A 23,056-nucleotide genomic window follows, 5' to 3' on the forward strand; every position below is an offset into this window, starting at 1 on the left:
CATAGAGTGCACTTGACCTTATTCACCATATAGTCGTGTCTGTTTTCCCCCATCCGTTCATCCTCCCTGCATCACTACAAGGTTCTTTTTTTTGCTTTTTTTAAAGTGCTTTATAGCAACGAGAGTCCTGCTTTTAGCTATAAAGCACTTTTCTCCCTCTTCACCTCGAGTGTGCTGTAGTTAGCGGTGGAGGATGCAGATACTGTCTATCACGTCTCCCCAGGCACCTCTGTGGAGAGTCTCGGAGAGAAAGAGCTGCATAATTTAACTGGGATATCTCACTTTCTTCATTTCACCAGCTTCACGAGCGAGCCCGAGCATCAGCCGGAGAGTATTCAGCTTTAAACATTTCAAAGTGAACGGCTGCCGTTAAAGAAATGGAACAGTTTCTATGCGGTTAAGCATGGATACAGTGTTAACTCACATAGTGTTGAGCTGAAATGATTAGTCAATTAAATGGAGTCACAATCAGCTACAATTTGGACCAATTAATCGTTTTTTACACATTCAAGCCGCTGTTTACGTCAGACTTTAGTATCTTATAAACCAAATATATAAGAATGTGTCTATTTTAGGCTTTTCAGATAAACCTATGAATTCAGTGTTCCTATTTCTTAAGCTAAAAAATACATTTAAAACCAGATTTGCCTAAAAGGAGCTTTAAAGGAGCACTTAAAGGTTCATTCTTGACTTCACAAACAGCAGCGAGACCAAAAAAAAAAAAAAAAGAAATCTCATGGCAAAGTCAAACTTTCTATTTGTTTCTGAAGTGTTCAACCCCATCATGCTGCATTTTGTTCAGTTGCCATGGAGATGGTTATGACAGTGACCTAAGTATAGACTTCATCCATTCATCAAAACATATCTCCATGACAACCGAGCAGCTCCGCACGCCGAGCAAGGCCGTGTCAGAAAGTAAGGTGGACCTTAAATGTATATTTCTCAAGATACACAGACGTTAAAAATATATTATAGACAAAATAAATGCTTAAAAATCCAGATAACTAAAACAGGACCTCATCCTGCCCTTCATTGTATTGTTGTTTTCTTATTGTAATATAATTATGAAAGCTTGAAACATGTTCAGACTCCAAAATCAATGTTATTCAAATATTCAAATGAAAAAAAACAATGCCACACACACCTGTTTTATTTTTCTTCTTACTGAAAACACTGAGCCAGTAGTCCGCTTCAGCAAAACACACCTGGGCGTGTCAAAAAATAAAACTGACAGGTAGAGATGAGTCACGGCAGATATACACACTCTGAGGCAAGGCATTGTGGGAAAAATGAGGCTCATAAACTCCCCAATACAGCAAAGCCGAATTCAGAAAACTGTTTCTGTGCAAGTGAACTCCACATTCGTTTTGAGATTTAATTGCAAAAACTCTCTTCTTAAGTGGACTTTGATGATGAAAGAACAAAATAAAATAAAATAAGTTTTATCATCTTAACATTATAGAGAAGTTCTGTTTTGCATTATTTTTTCCTTCAATTCCAAAGAGCTGTTTGGAATAAAACAGTGTCAATATGAGATATTAGTTTTTTTAAATTGCATTTCTTCGGTGTATTTTTCACTGTCTCTATGAACACCTGCTGAAATGTAAACAGCAGCTGTGGACATCATGTCACGTAAGAGCAACAGATAACAAATAATCTACCGAAAAGAGCCTCAATAGACCAGAATGCAATGCAGCTGCAGGACATGTGGTGCTGTGAGCATCAGACGCGGTTCATAAGATTTAAAACGACAGCACTCATCGAATGGTGGTCGAGGGGCATTCTGGGAAATGTAGGAAATCACTGCATTACGACATTCCAAAATATCTTCAGACATCTGAAACTGATCTAACAGAATCTGAAGGTGGAGTGTTTCCTTTCTTTGGAGAGTCAGATGTTTCAGAGAATGTTGAATGAACAAAGGTACAATCCACCAGGTTAGAGGAGTGACATCAAAAGATGAGAAAGTGACGTATGCTGTATGTTCTACTATATCTGGTCGTTTTTTGCGAAGTTCAAGGTGGAAGTAGTACGTCCCAATTAAACTCATACTGCATGCAACACTACGTACTTTTTAAGGGCCGTTGCAGTACGTCCTGAAAGTAAAGAGAAAAAGCAAACGATGTGGAACGCAGCTTTTGTGTTGTGTGGAGGGGCCATCTTCAACAGACAAATGCCCAAAAGCTGCTGTGTGGTGGGATGCACTACCAACAGGGTAATGAACCCAGGACTAAGTGTTTATAGAGGATACAGAAGAAGAAGAATGGGAATGTTTAGGCTAACTATATGTCAGTTAGCTAAAACATTCGGACAGACGATGCAACTTGTGTTACAGAATGGGAAAAAATGACAAAGCTGCAGTTTTATGTTTGCAAGTGCCTTAGCTAACTACAGTAAGCTAACATTAGCTCGCTAACAGCTAACTTACCCTATCATCATTTTAGTTTAATTTATCAACTGCACCCCTGGTAGAGATACGGTGTTAAAATAATCGTTTGAAGAGCTGAAATCTATTGTTTTTAGTTAGCTAAAGGTATTTCTGTTAGCGTTTTAGCTGTTGGTTGCATATTGTGGCGGCAAATATTTTTGCGCTTTGTCTCCATGAAGTCAAAGAGGAAAGAAAACTTTAACTTCTGTGGGCTGAAAACTTTCTCACATGTTGCACATCTGGCTACAACGTCACAGCTGGTGATTCCCATTTGAAAGCTAAACAAGAAACACCTGGTGTGACATCACTGATGTGGGCGTGGCCCGAAGCTCCACCCACCAATTAAGGAGAAGTAAAGCACAGTCGGTTTCCAGATGCCTGAATCACCACCCACGTGTCGGGTTCAAATGGATGTGGGTGTTGTGCTCGTTGAAGGCTGTTTCTAATGGCAGAACAGTCAGGACTTTGTGGGATGAGACTTACACATGCTGTACGTCACTGGACTAAGTGGATCTGCTAGCAACCGCAACTTCCGTGCTAACACGACATCAGTGGGACAGATCCATCTCTCACTAAGTAGTTGAGGCGAAACAAAACACTCCTTCTCGCTAAACAGAAATCCTTTTGTCGAAGTTAATTGTTTAAGGGAAATTAAATGGCAATTCGGTCTTAAAATCAGTCTAAAAACACAAACAAAACACCAAAACGTGGAGATGTTTAAGTATAAACTTTAAGATGAGGTTAAGATTTCATCAAATCCGTCTGCGTAAAACAAGCAAAAATAGAGAAATAGAATTGAGTATTGAATTCAATTTCAAACCAATTTTTTATGTCCGATATGTCTAATATACATCTGCAATACATTAGCATTGTAGCTAACATTACAATTTAGTTATTTCCAGGCAGAAAAAAACAAACCAGGTTCCCCAAAATGAGATTATAGGTCCTCCAACATGGTGACTTGCTCTCTTGCTGCCCTGCCTCTGTGTGTACATCTCTCCTGAGGGCAGTTTGTAATCCATAAACCCTCTTTTTGACAGCATGGAAAGGGAAAACAAGGAAACGGCAGCAAACAACAGTTGTACAAATTGACCAGTGCATTGTGTGTTTTAAAAGTCCAGTTCAGTAGCTTCGGGAAATTTTGCCAATGAAGTTCACAATTCTCCTTTTGTTTCAAACCGACACGTTTGGCAGGTGAGAACATGTCTGCAGTCCCTCTGAAGACGAGGCTGAGTCCTCTGCACCTGAATGTCTCAATGACTGGTTTCCCGCCGTCCAGCTGCAAACACTCGTCCCTCTTTTTGTTAGTCCAAGTCAAGAGAGAGGCCGGTCCATCCGAGTCCAGCTGGAGACCCAGAGGCATCCAGGGACTCTGATTGGCTGATGCTGGAAGACTGGCAGACCAGTACAGATCAGTCCTCCATACAGAAACCTGGGCAGAGAGACGGGGTGCAAAGTTAAAGCTGCTTTTACATGTTATCAGATATATTAGGAAAACAAAATTTCATATGAATTCATCGTTATAGTCACATGATTAACTACGTTTTCCCTTTCACCCATAGACTGTATATAAGACGTAGTCATCGTGACGTCACTCTTTGGTTTGTGGACAGATGTTTTGAAGCGTCAAGTTCGGCGATTTTGCCGTCGCCATCTTGGAATACGGCCGATGCCATGTTGTTTCTTTCGCAACCAATGAAGTGACCATATTTGGAATGCGGAGGAGTGATGTAGAGACGCCATATACGTCTCTGGTAGAGACCTGTCAATCACTGTAAGCCCCGCCCTAAATCATCCCCTGCTTTATGGTCTGTTTGATTCTAAATGGACCATAATGTACTAAATGAACATCGTGCTGTATTGAAGAAGACTTGAAACTAGAGATTGAGACCATAAACTCATGTTTACAATGTTTACTGAGGTAATAAATCAAGAGAGAAGTAGAGTCATTTTCTCATAGACTTCTATACAACCAGAGGAGTCGCCCCCTGGTGGACACTAGAGAGAATGCAAGTTTTAAGACATTGGCTTTACTCGGCAGAACCGGAGGTTGCAGCCTGGTCATTATCTTAATGTAACTTGTGTTTTTTTGTGCTTTGATAGAGCTGACTATAGAACAGCAAACCGGAAGGAACGGTACAATTTTTAAAAGGACATGGGGACCTGGAATTGAGAAGTGTGTCTCTAAGACGATAAAGAAGTGAGGCAGTCAAATTCACTGAATATATATATATATATATATATATATATATATATATATATTCACAAACACCCAACTGACACTCACTTGAGCTGAGAAGATCTCTGCTGCTACGTCTGCGACTCGGTCTCTTGCGCTGCTCCCACCACCCTCCGGATGCTCTTGATTGACAGGTACGTCTCCTCCTCGGGGTCGTAGTAATAAAACTTACTCAGGTAGGATATTAGCGGTCTGGAGAGAAGTGACGACAAACGCGGGAAACAAAGTCAGCAATCAGCCAAGTGTCCCTGTGTTTGTCATATTAGTACATTTTCTACTGTGAAATGACAAATCACTCAACATAGCATAGAGTGTTAGCATTTAGACAACACAATTATCTTTAAAGTAACAAACCTTCTGTGGCACAATAAGAAGTTAAAAGTTAGAGTCTATAGAATCAACTTAATACGGTTAATTGTGAGAAAAGAGCCTCATGTTTAATCTCATATAGCAAGACCAAAAGTCCTTTCAGTATCAAAGAGGCGGAGGCAGACTTTGGATGACTCCTCGGAAGTCCTGACACAGTTGCATGCGAGCTTTAAAATAGTTAACATTAGTTTAAGTGTATATTTTGAGCAGGTGCAGCATTTGAATGAGTACCTGGGCAGTGGAAGCTCCTGGATGTGGTCGATGCGGACCATTTGTCGGATGCAGAAGCGACAGAGATGTTGTAGTGACTTCACGTTGCTGAAGCGAGACACGGGATACAGCAGCTGAACCGGGGTGGGAGGAAGCCCTGCAACACACACACACACACACACACACACACACACACACACACACACACACACACACACACACACACACACACATTTCTCCGGTTAAAGGATGAAGCTGGTGTTTCTCTATATGTTGTGTTTATAGTAGAGTCAAAAAATACAATATTCGCCTGGAGACACGTGCATAATTTGAACCCCTCACATATACTGTATATGCATTCTCACAATCATAAATGATGCTCAGGCTGCATGCAGACATACAGACAGAGTCTCTCAAAGCACTTCTCACTAAGTGGCAGCACCACATCCATTTTTGATCGGCTAGGAGGCTGCGTGCAGACATATATGACCCATATTTTTACCTGGGACTCTGGAGCGGAGGAAGTAGAGGAATTTCCCGTTCTTGGAGTGCATGATGGCTCGCTCGATGAACTCCACCACCGAGTGGCAGCGGTCCTCAAACTTCGGGTGACACCACAAGCTGAACGTCCCTGGAGAAGCATTTTAACATATGTAAATCAGAAGTAAGTCAGAAGTTCACCACAGTCAGTGGAGTTTATCCTCCAGGGACCTTGAATATATGTTGCAAATTCCACAGCAATCCATCTAATAGCTGTCAAGATATTTCACTCTGAATCACTGGGATTCATCCTGAGGGGGCTTTGAAAATCTGAATCAAAATTTAATAGCAATCCATTCAAATGAATGTTTGTTATAGAATGTTCCTCTCTAAAATGTTACAAAAGATGCTTAAAAGACTATTTAATTGTTCTTTTGTAATTACTTTCTTTATGTGTTATTGTCCTTGTATTCCTTGTTTCAGGTTTTATATTATATCTCTATCTGTATTTTATTATTAAATTGTGCAAAATAAACTAAACTTTACTAAGAATTTCAGAATAAAAGCCTCTGATTTGGACAGAAAGCCTGCAATCTACAACCAGCTGTTCTGCGGCGACACACGTGCAGAGTGAATAATAGACGCCTCTGAATAAGTTGCTGCGTGTGGTTGTTGACTTCCTGTTGACTGCTCGGTGGTTGTTTATCTGCCCTCGATTCCCGTCAGGCCCCGATGCGTTCATGCACACATGATCGCGTTGATGTGGATGTGTTGTGTCAGTCGGGGCTGGATGTCTGAATAATGAATGTTTTTTCCAGGCATGACTCTATAGCTTTATTATGGTGACTCATTAATATAGAGCCTCGTTTATGTATGCATGTGTGTGTGTGTGTGTCTATCTTTCATGAGTCACCTTGGTAGCTTGTCACACGTGTGCAAACATACATGTGGCGTCGTAGTGTGACCTTATTGGATCTTTACAACGTCATGTTTGAGATTATTTTGATGTGTCTGTGCTCTGTTGTTTCTCTATGTGCCGTTTGGATGTCCTATTGTTATGTTCTTGTTATTGTTGCTGTGTGAACAATGTGTTTATAGATACAGACACTGCCACACACTCGTAGTAGGTCACAAGTGATAATTGAGAGGAATTATTTTTGTACGAGTCTAAACATTGTTTTTGGAGAAAATGCTGCAGAGTATAAAATCCCGGAATTATCATGTAAGAAAGATCATATCGGTAATTATTTTGGCCAGGATAATTGTGACGGGAAATATTCATATTGTTCTATTGTCTATTTTGTGTGGGTGTACTACTTGTGTGTGTATGTTTAGGGAGTGAGGACATTTTAGCCGGTCTTCGCTTCAAAAGGCTCGTTTGAGGGTTCAGACCTGATTTTTAAGGCTTATGTTATAATTAGGTTTTAGGTTTAAGTTAGGGTCGGGTATTAGTTGTGATGGTTAGGGTCAGGGGTTAGGGGTCAGGGGTTCGGGTCAGGGAATGCATTATGTTAATGAGTGTCTTTGAGGGAGGACATTTACGTGAATGAGGACATTTGATCTGGTCCTTGGTTTTAGGTTATACATTGAGAGGTATATTTTTTTTTGTAATGTATATACCTATATATACATTACAATAATTAGGTTTAGGGTCAGGATTAGTTTGAGGGTAAAGGTCAGGCAGGTGGCTGTGATGTTTGGGTTAAACTATAAACTATAACAGTTAAACTAATATGAATTTCATCATCTGCGCACCTGCAAGTGTCTGCAGCTGAAAATCTAGAACTGTACAGACTACGTGTGAACACATTCATCTGTGAGGATATCCACAATATTGCTGTCCATCCTTCTGTCAAGTGTGAGTACAAACGTGTGTGTGTGTGTGTGTGTCTCACCTCGGTAGTGCTCCATGCGTGTGTGGTGTGTGACTCCCTGCGACCTGAAGCTGAGGCTCAGGATGTATCGGGGGTCTGAACTGTCTCGGACCAGGAAGGACCCGTCCGGTTTCCCCTTCAGCTTCATCTCTGCATCCTCCCAGTTCATGGGACCCCAGTACCAGCCGCACTGGGGAGAAACCAAACAAAAACCTTCAGGAAACCCTGCGAGAAACACGACTCAAAAGGATTTTAGGTTCAAACTTTTAGCCGACTGATGTTATACTCCTTTAATTAATCCCGTGAAGGCCTCATTGGGCTGAACTCTTGTCTCAAAAAAGTAGAAATTGTCTCCTTCACAAAAATGATCAAAGGCACACAGTCGGGTTTGTGTAGAATTAAAATGCCTTTATCCATTTTTGTCCAAACAGCTTGAATAACAAAATAAAGTGTTTGATGAATAAATCTGTGTCATATACTGTATTTCTCTGCTTTCCTGTTTTTTTATGTTCCATCTTTAATCCTTAGTGTTTCAGTGTAAATTTAATATGCCAGACTGAACACTTATGTGCCATCTTTGTTTACCTTTTGTTTTTATGTCTCCAGCTTCAAAGCTTCCACTGTTAATCCGTGTTTAACGTCATATTGCTATGAATTGTGGGTAATTCCCTTACGCAAAGTCTGCATCTAATGCTGACTTACGGAAAGGGTTCATAGAGGGCTCAAAATGTCTGTGAGAGAGCCTCAAACACTCGATGATTTGACAGTGGGACAGAACTAAACCCTCACGTTTTTTTTTGCATTTTTGGATGTTTTTTGATCAAATATTAATAAATGAAATAAGAAAATAATCAGAAGATTCGTATAATGAAAATAATCATTAGTTCAGAAGATGCACAATGCAACATGCTCCACCCATAAATAAAAGACATACATGATAATATATGAACGTAGGAAATGAAATCATCTTTTAGGGGTCTTACCTTCTCCAGTTCTCTCAGACTGGCGGTGAAGTTGCTGGCTTCAGACCGTCGCAGGGCGCACAACATGGGGGGCGGGGCATGTCTGGAAGGGGGCGGAGCATTAGCCGGTGACGGGGTCGATTGAGGGAGGGCCCGAAGGAAGGCGTCTAAATCAGAGGAAGAATGTCAGAGAACATTTAAAGGTGACCAGAAATTTAAAATCTTTCTTTTATTTTTTTATTTTAGTGTCAGAAAAAATATATATATTATAACAATGCCACAGCTGCATACATTCTTGCTGTCTATTTTCCACCGTATTTGGACGTATTTGTGGAAACTGCGAGGATATTTGGAAGAACCCATCATGCTGTTAAGCGTGTATTTAACATTAAGAACCCCAGCTGGTTGACTTCAAGTGATATTAGGACCCACTCACATGCAGTATTGCACTAATCATTAATCAATCAATAACACTTACGTATGGTGTGCTATCACAGCGCACAAAATAAATAAAATGTAAAGTTCTTATTTGTATTTACAGTTTTCCACAAATCAATGCAAATGCTAAATGATAAATTGATTTCTTAACACAATTCTTAGATTTTGAAACCAGCTCATATGAACATAAATACATTTAGTGCATTAAAATGAGAGCATGGAAGAGACGACTGGTCACTTTTCCCATCAGCTCGTTGCTTCGTGATAAACATCTCGGAAGTAAATGATCCATCGATTGTTTCATCTCCTACACCAGAGACTCTGTTTGCTTCGTTTGCTCCACAGCGGCGCTCACTTCCTGCTTAGCGCCAGGAAGCGATGGAGTAGATTCAACGAAACGTCTTACCATTGAGGCTGAGACTGTGCTGGATGGTGGCGTGGGAGGGAAGAGGAGGAGGAGGGAGAGGCAGGGGGAGGGACTGCAGGGAGGCGCCCATGACACTCACTAGGAAAGGCCCAGGCTGAGGCCCGGCTATGTCATCTGGAGGAAGGACAGGAAGGGAAGGAAGGAAGGAAACAAGAGCAGGAGAAGGGTGGGATGGAAGGAAGGAGGTAGGACAGGAAGAAAAGGAGAAAGCAAGAAGGAAAGGAAGGAAGGATGGAAACAAGAGCAGGAGAGGAGAGAGATGGAAGGAATAAGGTAGGACAGGAAGAGAAGGAGAAAGCAAGGAGGAAAGGAAGGAAGGGAGGAAGGATGGAAACAAGAGCAGAAGAGGAGAGGGATGGAAGAAAGGAGGTATGACAGGAAGGAGAGGAGAAAGCAAGGTAAAAAGGAAGGAGGTAGGACAGGAAAGAAGGGCAAAAGCAAGGAAAGTAGGTAGGAAGGAGGGTGGGAAGGATACAAGGGCAGGAGAGGTGATGATGGAAGGTAGGAGGTAAGACAGAAAGAACGCAAGGAAAAGGAGAGGGTTGGAAGGACGGAGGTAAAACAGCAGGAAAAGGAGAAAGCAAGGAGGGAAGGAAGGAAGGAGGAAGGACAAAGAAAGTTTCAAGAGGGGATGAAAGAAGTAGAGAGAGAGGTCAAAAGGAAGGAAAGATAAACAAAGGAAGGAAGGAAGGATAGAGCTTTTCAGCACCATCAGACAGGAAGCCTCAGTCCACCAAATTAAAAGACTTCACCTCTTTCTTAATATTGAACAATAAATATTCTTCTATTTGATGGGTTTACTCAGTTTCTCTATTTGTAACGTCAACAAATAGAAACAAAAAGACCAAAACCAACAATGAATGTATCGAATCTACCTTCCTCTATTGTTGTCCAACAACTACTAAAAACACATCAGTGAGCCTCACTGTTGTTCCTTCATCAATATTAACACACACGCTGCAGTTTATTTTGACTCAATCACACACACACATACACACACACACACACACACACACACACACACACACACACACACACACATCATCCTGCTGCCACAAATATTCACTAGAGCACCAAATGAATCCGCCGCTGAAAATAGTCCCTAAACAAATGCATGATTTCCTCCTGTATGTTTGATAAAAACTACCGTTACCAGCTGTTTTAGGAAATTACTTTTAGTCTTTTTTTTTTTTTTTAAATTAAACTATATACAATCAGTGGTCAGAAAGTATTGAGACTAACACATTGTCGGTTTTTGGTCTTTTCGTGGCATTTTGTAGACGGTAACAAAAATATATAATATTTCCGACCTTTTCTTTTAAAGCAAACCAAGAGGATGCTGAAGTCAGCTGCATATGTGGGTCAGAAAATAACACCAGGCTCGGAGCAAAGATATGCATTTGAAAGGTCAGAGAAATTAGACAAAGAAAGCCCTGACATCTAGGAATATCACTCTTCATATTTCAGTGTTTACAATAAACTCCTTGTCCCGTATTCATGCATTAGTCTCCTATCGATTCGTGGTGACCTCTGATTTGGGGGTTTGGTTCTTGTGCATTTGCTGTCGCTGTCCCTCAAACAACAAACAATTAAATCAAAGCTCATCAATTGAGACATTGCTCTCAGATTTTAAATTAAATCTGCACTTTGCAGCTGACCTTTCAAAGCCGACCCAATCAGATTACAGCAGATTACAAAATCTGTATCTGTCTTTCCACAAACCAAATTGACAAGTAAGAATATGACCAAGAGGAGCCTCCTGTTCGTCTAAACGTAGAGAGGCTGAAGTACTCTGTACAGTTTGGCTTAAACTGCTGTCTTGCCACCATATTGTATCCTTGTATGTGTCTGACGAAAACGAGATGAGGAGAGAAACAGAAGAAGAGACAGACAGGAGGGAGAGAAAAGTACCTAACAAACTGAGACTTCGGCGTGGAGGAGGGGGAGGTGTGGGAGGGTGTGGCGTGTTCGCCCCTCGCCGCGAGATATCCACATCCACCAGGGAGACTGTCTCACCTGAAGCCGGGGACAAAGTAACAGAGGAGGAGGAAAGGAAGAAATAGGAAAAGTGAATTAAAGACAGTGAGTGCAGAAAGTACTGCGGGTTTGTGTTTCTGTGTTGTTTTTTCGTCTGTGCCGCAGAAGTGCCATTAAAGCTGCACCAAGCAGGCAGGATGTTTATGGAAAATTACACCCAGCTAATCAGCCTAAATCACCGCAATGAAGAAGAGCGGCCCAGCCCGGCTAATTGAGGCGCTGCAGATTCACAGTTCACGATATTCTGCAGTTTGGGGATGTTTCACTGGCAGCGAAAGAAACACATTGAAGCGTTAGAGCCAAATCCAGCAGGGAGAGCTGGACTCCCCCACTTTAGATCTCTTCCTCTAGCATCTTGTTTTTGTGTGGGGGTTGTGAAACATCACAGACCGGCTAGTACACACCAAAAGATTTATTTTAAAACAACATCACCAGCATGGTGCAGCTTTAATGTTTCTGTTTTAATTGGTGGTTCATTAAACTACAAAAATCATCACATTCAAGGAGTGGATTCTTTTCTGCGAAACTGAGATCCACGAGCAATGTGGGACTCCAGAGCGTACCTCTGAAGCCCTGCGGACGTTGTGGGGACGATTCTCACAAAGTCAGCTGAATAATGTTTAGCCAGCTGAGCTGCAGACCTCCTCGCCCTCCTCACCCACAGGCCCTTTGTGTCTTGTCTTATCTGGTGCACCAGTTACAGCGTCTGACTGGTGAGAACAGCTAAAGGTCTCAGCTTTACAAATACCACAAATGCTTTTCTTTACTTTACTGTGAATTATTATAAATTTACAGGAATAGAGAATCGACACCACTGTCATGTCCGTCTGTTAAATATGAAAGCTGGTTAGCTTAGCTTAGCATAAAGACTAGAAACAAAGGGAAACAGCTAGCCTGGCTCTGTACAAGTAATACAACTATACTACTTGTCGTTTTTCTTTTTTGTACATATTAAACAAACAAGATGCAACGCGTTACGCAATTAACCATCTTCACATAGGAGCTGTTATCTTTGGGAGCTAGCTTTCTCACCCGATTCCAGTCTTTATGCTAAGCTAAGCTAATCCGCTGGCTGGCTGTAGCTTCATATGTAACAAACAGACATGAGAGTGATCTTCTTGTGTAACTCTCAGCAAGAAAGCGAGTCAGTGTATTGGCAGGTGAAAAATAGCAATACCATAGTTTAAGAATACTCCAGTCTCCCGTTACAATTGTACTTAAAGATATGCAAAAATTTCCTAAAAAACAATGTATAGACCGATACAAAGATAATCCCTCATCACCACTTATGACCCACTAGACATGAGTGGTGACGTCTGTATCTGTGTCTGTAACCAACTATGTGACTACATATTATACCTTTATTAAGTTTTATTATCAGCTAAATGTACGCGTGTCAAAAGTGGAAATGCTTAATTATAGGTTCTTATAAAGGTGGACGCAACAGTCAATGTATGGCAACCCAAAAGTTGTCTCTGTGTTGAAGATGAATAAGCCATTAGTATTAATTCTTCCATAATATTTCATAAACTATGTTTTGGTAGAAAGAGATGGAACTGATTTTTATACAGTTGAGCTGTTTGTTTTATGACAATCCATCAAATCTCATGAGCTCCTCACATGTTTTATATTTTAAATCACAAGATGCAACTCAACTCCAGCTGTCAGATAAATGTCAAAAGTACAATGTTTCCCTCTGAAGTGTGGAGGAGAAGTAAAGAATAGCACAAAACAGAAGTAGTCCAGTAAAGTACATTAAAGACATTGAGAAAATGATATTTGTTTTCTTTACACCACGATACGCTACAGTGGTGTAAAGATGTAATACAGCAGACACATTTATAAAAGTATAGTTAAAACGTTGTAATATAGGGTGATAGAGATGTGTTTGATCTGTCGGCTGTTTCTTAAGAGAAGATGGAACTTTATTTTGTATTGTTGTGCAGAAGCTGCGGTACAACGTGGGAAGGACTGCAAATATGAAATATCTATAAAGGTGCAAGTATAAAAATATGAATAACCAAATCAAGAAAACAACACGAATACATCTGAAGTTACTTTAGTTCTATAGAGTGCTGCAGGGAGTTAGCATCGCACTGTTTCCCTCAACAACAAAACAACAACAGGATTGTTTCTTTGGATTTTGGATTATTGCAGAAATGAATCTTCTGTGAAGCGTGAATACAATCTCCAGAAGTAGAAAGTTAAAGTTAGGAGCTCCACCACGGTCACATGACTTCACGTCTCCATCACTAAGCTAAAGGAGGACTAGTGTTCTAGTGAGGACGTTTAGTCGTCTCATTTAGACTCTCCTTAAAGACACGTGAAGCTTTAAATTCACCAGAGGAGGTTTACTGACCTATTTTATGTCGTAGAACAAAACGTTAAAATCTCTTAAAGACCTTATTTCAAGCATCTAAACAAAAACCCATTAAAAAAAAACAACCACATTGACTTCGAGACGAGGGAACCGGAAGTGCAAAAAATGCTGACTCATTCTCAATGCTGACTCACCGCACCAATGTTACCATGGGAACATTGAATAAAATGCTGATGAAAAGCGATCGATCCCCTCTTCGTTTAGGGACTTCTTTTTAAGCATGAAGCTGCGTCTATTGTGAAGATGTAGGGGAGAGCGGGGTCGACACCAAAGAACCTTCAATTACTCAAAGACTTGAACAGAAGTGAAGATCATTTGATCCCTGAACAGATACGGCGATCTGCTAACAATTAATTACGTTTTTTAGAGACAAACATACATGAAAGGCACAATTGTGCTTAAATAAAGGAGTGCGTTTCCCCCAAAATTCTGTCTCCGCGGTTCAGTTGGAATATATCATTGCAGCCACTTGAGTGAACGTTCACTCAGCGACCTGCAGTGGATCTTATTCAATTATAAAGAAAAGATTTGCACCAAAGACTAAAAACAATACTGTCCCAACCGTCACTTAGTGTACTCATACAATACAAGTTTCCCCCTGGGGATGAATAAAGTATACATCTATCTATCTATCTACTCGTGTACCTACAAAGATTCAGACAACGAGCGTCAACTGATAGGAAAGAAGATAAGCTTTCCACCATCATGCTTTTCGTAACTAAAAACGTTACGCTATAAATACATATATAGCAAAAGAGACATAATTTGACTTTAACACGCTGTAGGTCTCAAAACTGTGAATACAATGTGAGGAATAGTGAGAAGGTCTCCGCTTTGAGGATGTGGCTGAGTATCGCGGTGAATCATGGGGCGTTAGTTACTTTCTCATTTGGTAAAAAGACGTCCTCTTCCTCTGTTTTCTGTGGCAGGAAACAGAATGTTTTGGGGGTTTTGGACTGTTGATTGGTGGGAAAAAAAGCTATTTCAGGTATTTTCTTTCATAGTTTTCTGACATTTAATTAATAGATGAAACTATTAACGTACATTTAGTTTTATTGTTGGTTTTTGGTGATTTTATAGCAAATGTTTTTATCTTTTTTTATCTATACATCTCTTTTTTTTCAAATAGTTGTGTACATAATAGTCCTGTCAGTTCTTTACATTAATTCGTCCGGCTCTGTTGTGCTTGTTCTTTGCTGTTATGTCTATTTCTGTGTAAGTACATTAAAAGCAATGCAAAAGAACTTCCTTGTATGTGTTCACATACTTGGCCAATAAAGGTAATTCTGATAATCATGAAACATGAAAATAATCTTGAGTTGCAGAGAGTTTGGAGCGGAGTTTCATGTGTCAACAGGTTTTTTTTTTGTTTGTTACCAAAGAAACAAAGAAAGTGTTTTCTGGGGGAAACAAAGAGTTACAACCGAAGCAGCGAGCAGCCCTTACCAGTGAAAGCAGAGAGGGAGGCAACGAGGGAGGCGGGGGAGAAGGCACTGTGGGCCCTGGTCAGTCTGGGCTGGCTGTGGCTGCAGGACAGACATCAAGACATGCAGAAGAAGAAGAAGAAGAAGAAGAACATGAGAAGAGCGTTAGAGTGCAGAGAAGAAGAGGTGTTAGTCACTGCAGAGGTTCAGAAAATGTGCTTCTTCTCCAGTATGAGGCAGTTTTGGGTCCTGCAGCTTATTTAAAATAAAAACTTTTTTCTGTTTGATGCTCTCAGCTCTGGCAGTCAAGACTTCTGAAGCTATGTTTTTTAATCATAGCCTTCCTTCAGTGTGATGCTGTGAATAATGACTAAGCAGCGAGAGGGATATAGAGGGTGGCAAGCCACAAAGGTTTGGAAAATCTCTGCATCTAATAACGTGCAGCACTGAGAACGTTTTTTGGGGACGTCTGAGGGGGACGGACGAATATAAGTGCCAGTTGAAGGAGCTCAATCAAGGAAAGAAAGACTGCCCCAAAAATAATGTAATAAACATGTCTGGACTCTGAATGAGTTATCAGTACATCCTAAATGTTTTGCTTCTTTTCAAATATTAAACGTTTATCTTCCCCCTCCTTAAATCTTCCTGACCTATTGGCTATATCTTTTTTCACTTTATGGACTCACATTTTGGGGAGTTCTAATAAAAAATCAAAACACAACAGAGGAAACTCATAAAGGGACACCATAATGCACATATTTGTGGGTACAATGGCACATCTCGGCCTTGGTCGCTCCCTGTAATGATTCCTGTGTCATCCATGCAGGTAGGGTTTGATCTTCTTCTCACTGACAGAGGGGAATAAGAATATCACATTGTAGGACCGATCTTGGGCCGTTTAGGGCCACGTAGAGCTGCTCACCTGTCTGCGTCCTGCTCAGCGCCAGCGGTGCTCGCCATGTCCACCAGACTCCCGGCAGAAGACACTGAGTAGGTCACCGAGGGCCTCTTGTCTAGCAGGTGGTTGGAGCCACTGCAGCTTTTAGTCCGGAACAGTTTACTCAGGCGGATCTTTAACGAGCCCTTTTTGGACTTCCCCGGAACTTTGAGCGTCTTTTCCCCGCCCGCGGAACACCCTGTGGGTGTCCGCGGCGCGCTGGCGCACCGCTCCGGCCGCCTCCTGGGAGTCGACGCCTGGCTCGGGTTCGGGCTTGTGGCCCACGGTGAGTTCTGGGCCGGCGTGTGCGACTGAGACGTGGCCGAAACCTGGGCGACAACCTCTGAATCCCCGGAGCTTACCTGCGAGAGCCGGCTGGCTAAATTCCCGTGGAGGCTGCACACCTGCGCGCCAAGGTGCGCTGCCGCCGCCGCCTCGGTCGCCGCCGGGGCCATCCCCTCCACCTGCCTTCTTAGCTCCGCTTGGAAGCTGCTGATGGAGAAAGCCCCGGACATTTTCTGAACTATCTCCCGTTTCCTGTTGAGTAAAAACTCGCGGCGTCCATGCTCATCATCCGGCTCACCCTCCGGGCACTCGTCCATGCCCAGGCCGGCAACATCCCCACTCCCCAGTCCCTCCAGGACCAACAAAGCATCGCTGGTCTCTGTCGGGTCATCTCCGGGCTCCACTCCCCCTCCTGCCGGCCTGTGTGCACCCTGACACGAACACTGCGGGAGCTCCCCAGCTTTGAGCAGCATCTTGGGCACCGCACCGACCCCGAGCTCCCCGAACCGTCGGGCCAGCTCAAACACGGCTCCCTCTCTGTCCCTAGAGGCGCATCCCCATTTAGAGTCAATCACGGTGAGAGGGTTGGATCTCTCCGTCAACAAGGGCCACTCGGGCGGGGTAGTGATGAGTCGGTGCCGGCGGCATAGCTCCGCAGCTCCCTGCATCCCCGCGGTTACGACCGGCGGATGCGCTCCCCACGTCCGGTCCAGCAGGTCCTGCTGCTGAACGTCTCCGGGACTCAGGGTGTTGTTATTGACAGCCGGGCCGGAGCGGCCAGACCCCGGGCTCTGGTCCAAACCCAGAGCATCCCTCGGCTGATTCCGACGGTCTAATTCCAAAATCCCTTCCCCGTTCCGCATTATGTTGGAAAAGACCAGCAGCTGAGGCCGTAGGCCGGGGCTGGGGGCGAAGTCAAAGCCCTGGGCCTCCATGGGGCTCTGCGGCGGAGGAGGCGCGGACAGCGGGTCTCGGCTCTCCGTCACCCCGGAGTCAGGTGCAGTCGTGCCCTCGCCGCTCTGCTGGGCTTTGTTCAGGCGTCCGCCGGGATGCTCGAGGCCCGCCGTCAGATCTCGGCTGATATCCAAGCCCGCTTTGACGCCGCTGTGAGCCAGGACCTCCTTCCCCATCCCCATCCCCGCCACCACCACCACTCCTCCTCCCGGCGGCAGATTCCCGTTTTCCGCGTCCAAGCGGTCGTCCTCGGCCGCGGAAACCAGGCGCATCAACACGAAATCAGGCGACATATCTTGCGCGTTGTTCATAATTTATTCCTCGGGGAATCGCCAAACGAGAAATGAGTAGGGCGATCTGCTCTTCACATAGCAAAACCGCGGAGATCTCTTTCCTATAATAAAGAAAGGGCCAAGCCGCCGCTGCCTCCCATAAGTAGGCTATGAGCGAAAATGCCAAAAAAATATATCAGGCGATTGTTTCATCCCTCCTCCTCCTCAACGACAGCTCAGCATCCATCTGGTAAATATCGGGGAAAATGAGCGCAGTTCGCTCCCGGCAGCAGGCGGACCCCCTGGGTCAGACATGCGGTCTGATTTGAGTAAAGAATAAAAGCCAGTAGAGTCTCCTGGTCAGTGACCACAGTCTGCCTCTGTGTTCCCAGCCAGGCCCCACCCGCTCCTCCTCCGCTCAGCCCCATAATACCGCTTTATGAGCGCAGATGATGGGAACTATAAATTAAGACTGTGGCGTTTTTTTTTTTTTGTTGTAATATCACAGGGCTGAACCTAAATCAGCGCCACATCTGAACAGCTGATTTCGGTTTCCATTCTTTAAAAAAGGACAGTGATAAAATAATAATAATAAAAATAATAAAAAAAATACTGTATTCCTCTTTCTAGAAGATTCAGTCAGGGATCAACATCCTGTCGTGTTTCTGCGGTGCAAGTTTACATTTTTGTAGGTTTTATCTGCAATATTTTAATATTTCTGACCCAATGCTCATATTTTTTAAGTGGTGTTTGGGGTTTCTTATATTTATTTATTTATTTATCTTTTTTTTTTTTTGGTAAACTAATGTCAGTGGGAAGTTCATATCTATTCTAAACTACAACAATTTATATATTTCAAAGATACATCACAGAATATTTGGAGAAATATTTTTATTTTCATTGGAACAGTAATGCAGTTACACTGCAAATATTATAGAGCACCCCCCTCCCCGATGATGTCATAGTGATGTCATCAGGGTTGTCATGGATTGGGTTTAAGACGTCTTACAGTGTTTTCAGTTTAGTGTCGGGAGTTTGAAAGATCAACTCTGTCCTCCTGGAAATTGGGTTTCACACGACTCGTTTATACAGAAAATGTGTTTTTTATAGAGTGCTGCAGGAATGAGTCCTTAAACCCTGAAATGAGTTTGAAGTTCTGCACTTCCGGTTCTGTGGTCTAAAAGTCAATAGGTTTTTTTAATGGGTTTTTGGATAGACGCCTGAAATAAGGTCTGTGGTCGACACAAGCTAAAGAGATTTGTTTGAGTCAGTAAACACCACACTCGTGAATTTTGAAGCTTTTACATTTCTTAAAAAAGGAACAAGTTGCAATACTTAAAACGAGAAGAGAGTCTATTTAAATCTATAGTTGTTCTTAATGCTTGTTATCGGTGCATATGACGATGAATTCTGTGCAAAATCTGATGAAATCATGCAGGTTCACCAGAAACTCCTTCAGCTCAGACTCCAGAGGGGCCTCCAGCAGAGACCGGTCCACCGTGGACAGACCCAGATCCTCCAGCAGAGACCAGCCCACCACAGACAGACCCAGATCCTCCAGCAGAGACCGGCCCACCACGGACAGACCCAGATCCTCCAGCAGAGACCGGTCCACCACGGACAGACCCAGATCCGGCTTCTTTGCAGCATAGGACCTGCAGTCTGAAGCTCCGGCTGGAGGAGGAGAGCTCAGCTCCCGGCAGCAGCAGCAGCGTCTCCTCCTCCATCCAGGAGCAGAGCTTCACCTTCGCTGCTCCGCTGGGAGTCAACACCGACTCCACGCTGCTGGAGATCCAGGACATATTGCTGGACCCGCTGTAGAGAAGGGAGGCACCAGAACCAGAGCCAGGACTGAGAGGGGCAGACTGTCAGACCCTGCTGCAGTAAAATGAGAGGTTTTCTAAAGAGTCTGGTGCTCAGAACACTACCACTTTTGTCCAAAGGGACCGCCACAATCAACACAAAATCAAAGTTCCTTACTGTAGCTTTAAACAAAGTGTCATATAATACTAAGAAAAATGAAATGGGGCTCATGGGAATGCCATTAGATTAGGTATTTGGGCATAAACCAATGTATTGGAAAACTTGACACTTTGACCTGATCATAGCGCTCCGAAACACTACCGCTTTCATCCACAGTGACCGCCGATATCAACACTAAATTAAAGTTCCTTGTATTAACTTTAATGAAAACCATCTTTCCCAATTATTTAACGACAGTTGTGTTGCCTTTACGCAGCAGAGTGCAGGATCCCTGAACGTAAACTTTGTACTAACACAACCACCTCCTCGTGGTCCTCGTGGCTGCTGGTGCGACACAAATATTATGCTTTACTCACTCGTAGAAACTTGGCCTGTGAACAAATGTTTCTCACCACAGCATGATGGAGGAAAACAAAGTGGTACTCGTAATTTCTTGGAGACAAGGTTTAATGGAGGGTCTAATGAAAGACCCTACTGCATCATGGGAAGTGTAGATCAGTGTTTTTACAGGTACTAAAAGTCACAATATCTCACTGCTGCGTCAACATTAACCATTTATTTATTTTTAAATCAATTTCTCTCAAGTTCCCTGACTTTGTAAAGGAGAAATATTAAACTACCAGAGTACTCTTTTGTGAGTTGTCATATATACTTTTTAAACACAAACAAAAAACACTGACACACCCCAAAAAACATGACTGCATATAAATGAGTTGTGAGACTTTAAATGTAAAATAATATTTATAATCAGCTATTTCAAACTATTATTACATTATCCTATAGACTTACTTGTAACAGAGTATTTTTACAGTGTGGTATTAGTACTTTGACACCACCTACTTTAATGTGTCCAGGACTATTTTTATCGCTCACGTTTAATGAGGTGTTGAGAGTAGAAGTGTTTTTTCTCTGGCTTTCTCCCAGATATCTGAATGAGTTAAGAACACGTTGATGAAGTCCTCCGTCAGAGGACTGTCGCTCTGCATTCAGAGAGTTGTCTCATCTTTTCTGTGTTATTAATCCTCTTCTTATGAAACTCTGGTGCAAAGAATATAGATCACATCCATACTTTATCTAAATTGCTGTCACAAAACAGGAGGTATCTAAATACAAAGTATAAATATGAACCTCAAAATCACACATTTGCCTTTAAAATCAACAAAAATGTGTGTCTAGTTTTTAACGGGACATAAAACAAGCTTGATTGCAGGCGTTACATGTAAACGTCTTCTCAAATGTGTCCTACAACAGCTCATTGTACAAGACGGCCGCACTGTAACGGGGTGAAGGTGGGCTGTTGCAGCACATGGCGGCTCCTCACCTCGATGATCTTCTGAATGTGTCCGTTCAGTCAAACTGTCTGCGAAAGTGGCTCAGAGTGGAATTTATTGTGAGGAAACACAGCCAATGACAGGATGTTCAGAAGGACGGGAGGGAAACAGAAAAGAACATCACAAGAAATAATATAGGATAGAAAAATAAAAGATGATTGCAATAGAATCAAAGATAAGCAGAGATGTGAAATGAAAGAAAACAATTTGAAAAGGAAGCTCATTAAATACAGTGAACAAAAGCAGCAGGTTTTTAAAGTAACCGTGAGGAACTTTTAACAAACTGATGCCTCTATATCAGAGGTATATATCAAAGGTCCAGAACATCACAATAATGTCTAATTTGCACTATGATTTAGTCTAAAAAAATAAGAGTATTTTGGGGTTTCTTGTTCTTTTGAGGTGCTGCAGGGCCTCGGGGAGCAGCAGCTGAGCTTCATCCCACTGAGACTGCATGAAGCTCAGACAGACAGCGCCCAGCAGTGAGTCTGACCAACAACAACAACACCAACACCTGGAGTGCTGCATTAATGCCGTGTGGCCAGCAGATGGCGCTGCTGGCCACACGGCAGTGATGGATGTTGATGCTGCTGGTGTATCCAGTTAATGATGGGAGAGTGGATGAAGGGCCATTAATCCTTACTGTACGTGTGTGCGTTGATGTTTGTACAGCTATCTTTGTGAGGACCAACAACAGTTTAAGGACTCACTTGTTTGAGGGTTTTATGGCTCAGGTTAGAAATAGGTTCAGGTTAGTTGTGATGGTTAAAGTTAGGGAAAGGGGCTGTGGAATGCATCATGTCAATGAGTACCCTCACAAAGATAGAAGCACAAGGTTGTGTGTGTGTGTGTGTGTGTGTGTGTGTGTGTGTGTGTGTGTGTGTTTACATGTAAGCCACAAAGAAGAAGGCAGTGCTTGCTATTACATGAGGTTTATGCGGAGTAATCAAACTAACAACCTGCCCTGCAGAGCTGAATATTGATGTGATGCAGCCAGGAGGTCAGAGGTCAAAGGTCAGCAGCATTAACACTGTTTTATATCGCTGCAGTGTTTCACGTTTGTTTTTTTTGTGTCGTCATGTGCATCTAAAGCTTATGTCATTTTTGTCTCATTTTAATATAGTAGTGAATTTGTTCGGCACCACGTCATGCAAACACAAAGTGTTTCACGGGGAACATTTTAAAAGCAACAGAGAGCACTGAAAGAAGGGAATTCATCCTAGCTTGACTTCTCTTCTCTTACTTTGACTCGTTGCATCTCTTCTTGTCTCGGATTATTACATCTTTTCATTTTAGTTTGTCTCATCTGCTCTTCAGTTGTGAGTGTAGTCAACCACGCTCTTTAACTAAACATTACGATGTGGTTTTGTTGCCTGAACCCAACTTCCTGTAAACAGGAGTTTATTTTGAAAAGTGGCCACGCAGTCTCTGCCACGTCTACAACTGACGCCAGAGGGGAACCTAGAGCGTCATAGTTTAAAGCTCAGGTTCACTGACCAAGTGTCGGTGTTTGACAAGTTGGGAGTGAGAATATGTTGGATAATTCAAGGGGTAATGTAATTTAATTTGATGGATGATGATTCAAACAAAAGTTGTGTTTTTGTGTCAGATTTTATTTGCAGAACTTGGGTGAAAATTCCAATTGCCTGATTGTTTTATGAATGCAGATTTGTTCTTTCGCCGCTGCAACGGTACTTATGCTGTGGGCCGGACACTGGAGCCTGACACAAAACAAATATATATAATATAATATATAATAAGTAGAAAAGCAAAGTAAGACTCGGAGAGAGAGGAGTGAGTGAAAAAACAAAACAGGAACTGAAGGAGCGGAACGTGACTCATGTTGTGTTCAACCGTCTGCATCTTCTCGTCCTCACACTTGTTGTTTACATGTTTTCCTTTGACGGCTACATGAGAACGGACGGGATCACGATTAGGCCTAGACTGCAATGCTGCATGTGTGTACATGTGAGACGCATACACACACACACACACACACACACACACACACACACACACACACACA

General features: G+C 42.6%; 1 protein-coding gene across 2 annotated transcripts; it reads right to left on the bottom strand.

Moving 5' to 3' along the window:
- Positions 1-290: 290 nt before the first annotated feature.
- Positions 291-18,139, bottom strand: socs7 (suppressor of cytokine signaling 7). Of its 2 annotated transcripts, XM_031877126.1 has the most exons (10): positions 16,191-18,139; positions 15,291-15,370; positions 11,339-11,443; positions 9,407-9,541; positions 8,584-8,729; positions 7,622-7,790; positions 5,749-5,877; positions 5,268-5,403; positions 4,716-4,859; positions 291-3,860 (listed from the first exon to the last, which is right to left on the bottom strand). In XM_031877126.1, the coding sequence occupies exons 1-9, from the start codon at positions 17,753-17,755 to the stop codon at positions 4,739-4,741; spliced, it is 2,586 nt and encodes an 861-aa protein (XP_031732986.1). In that variant the 5' UTR covers positions 17,756-18,139; the 3' UTR covers positions 291-3,860; positions 4,716-4,738. The 2 variants fall into 2 exon arrangements, with proteins under 2 accessions (XP_031732986.1, XP_031732987.1); XM_031877127.1 differs by lacking the exon at positions 9,407-9,541.
- Positions 18,140-23,056: the final 4,917 nt, after the last annotated feature.

This window comes from Anarrhichthys ocellatus, unplaced genomic scaffold, assembly GCF_004355925.1.
Source record: "Anarrhichthys ocellatus isolate YVR2014 unplaced genomic scaffold, GSC_Weel_1.0 scaffold126, whole genome shotgun sequence".
Classification (NCBI taxonomy): Eukaryota; Metazoa; Chordata; class Actinopteri; order Perciformes; family Anarhichadidae; genus Anarrhichthys; species Anarrhichthys ocellatus.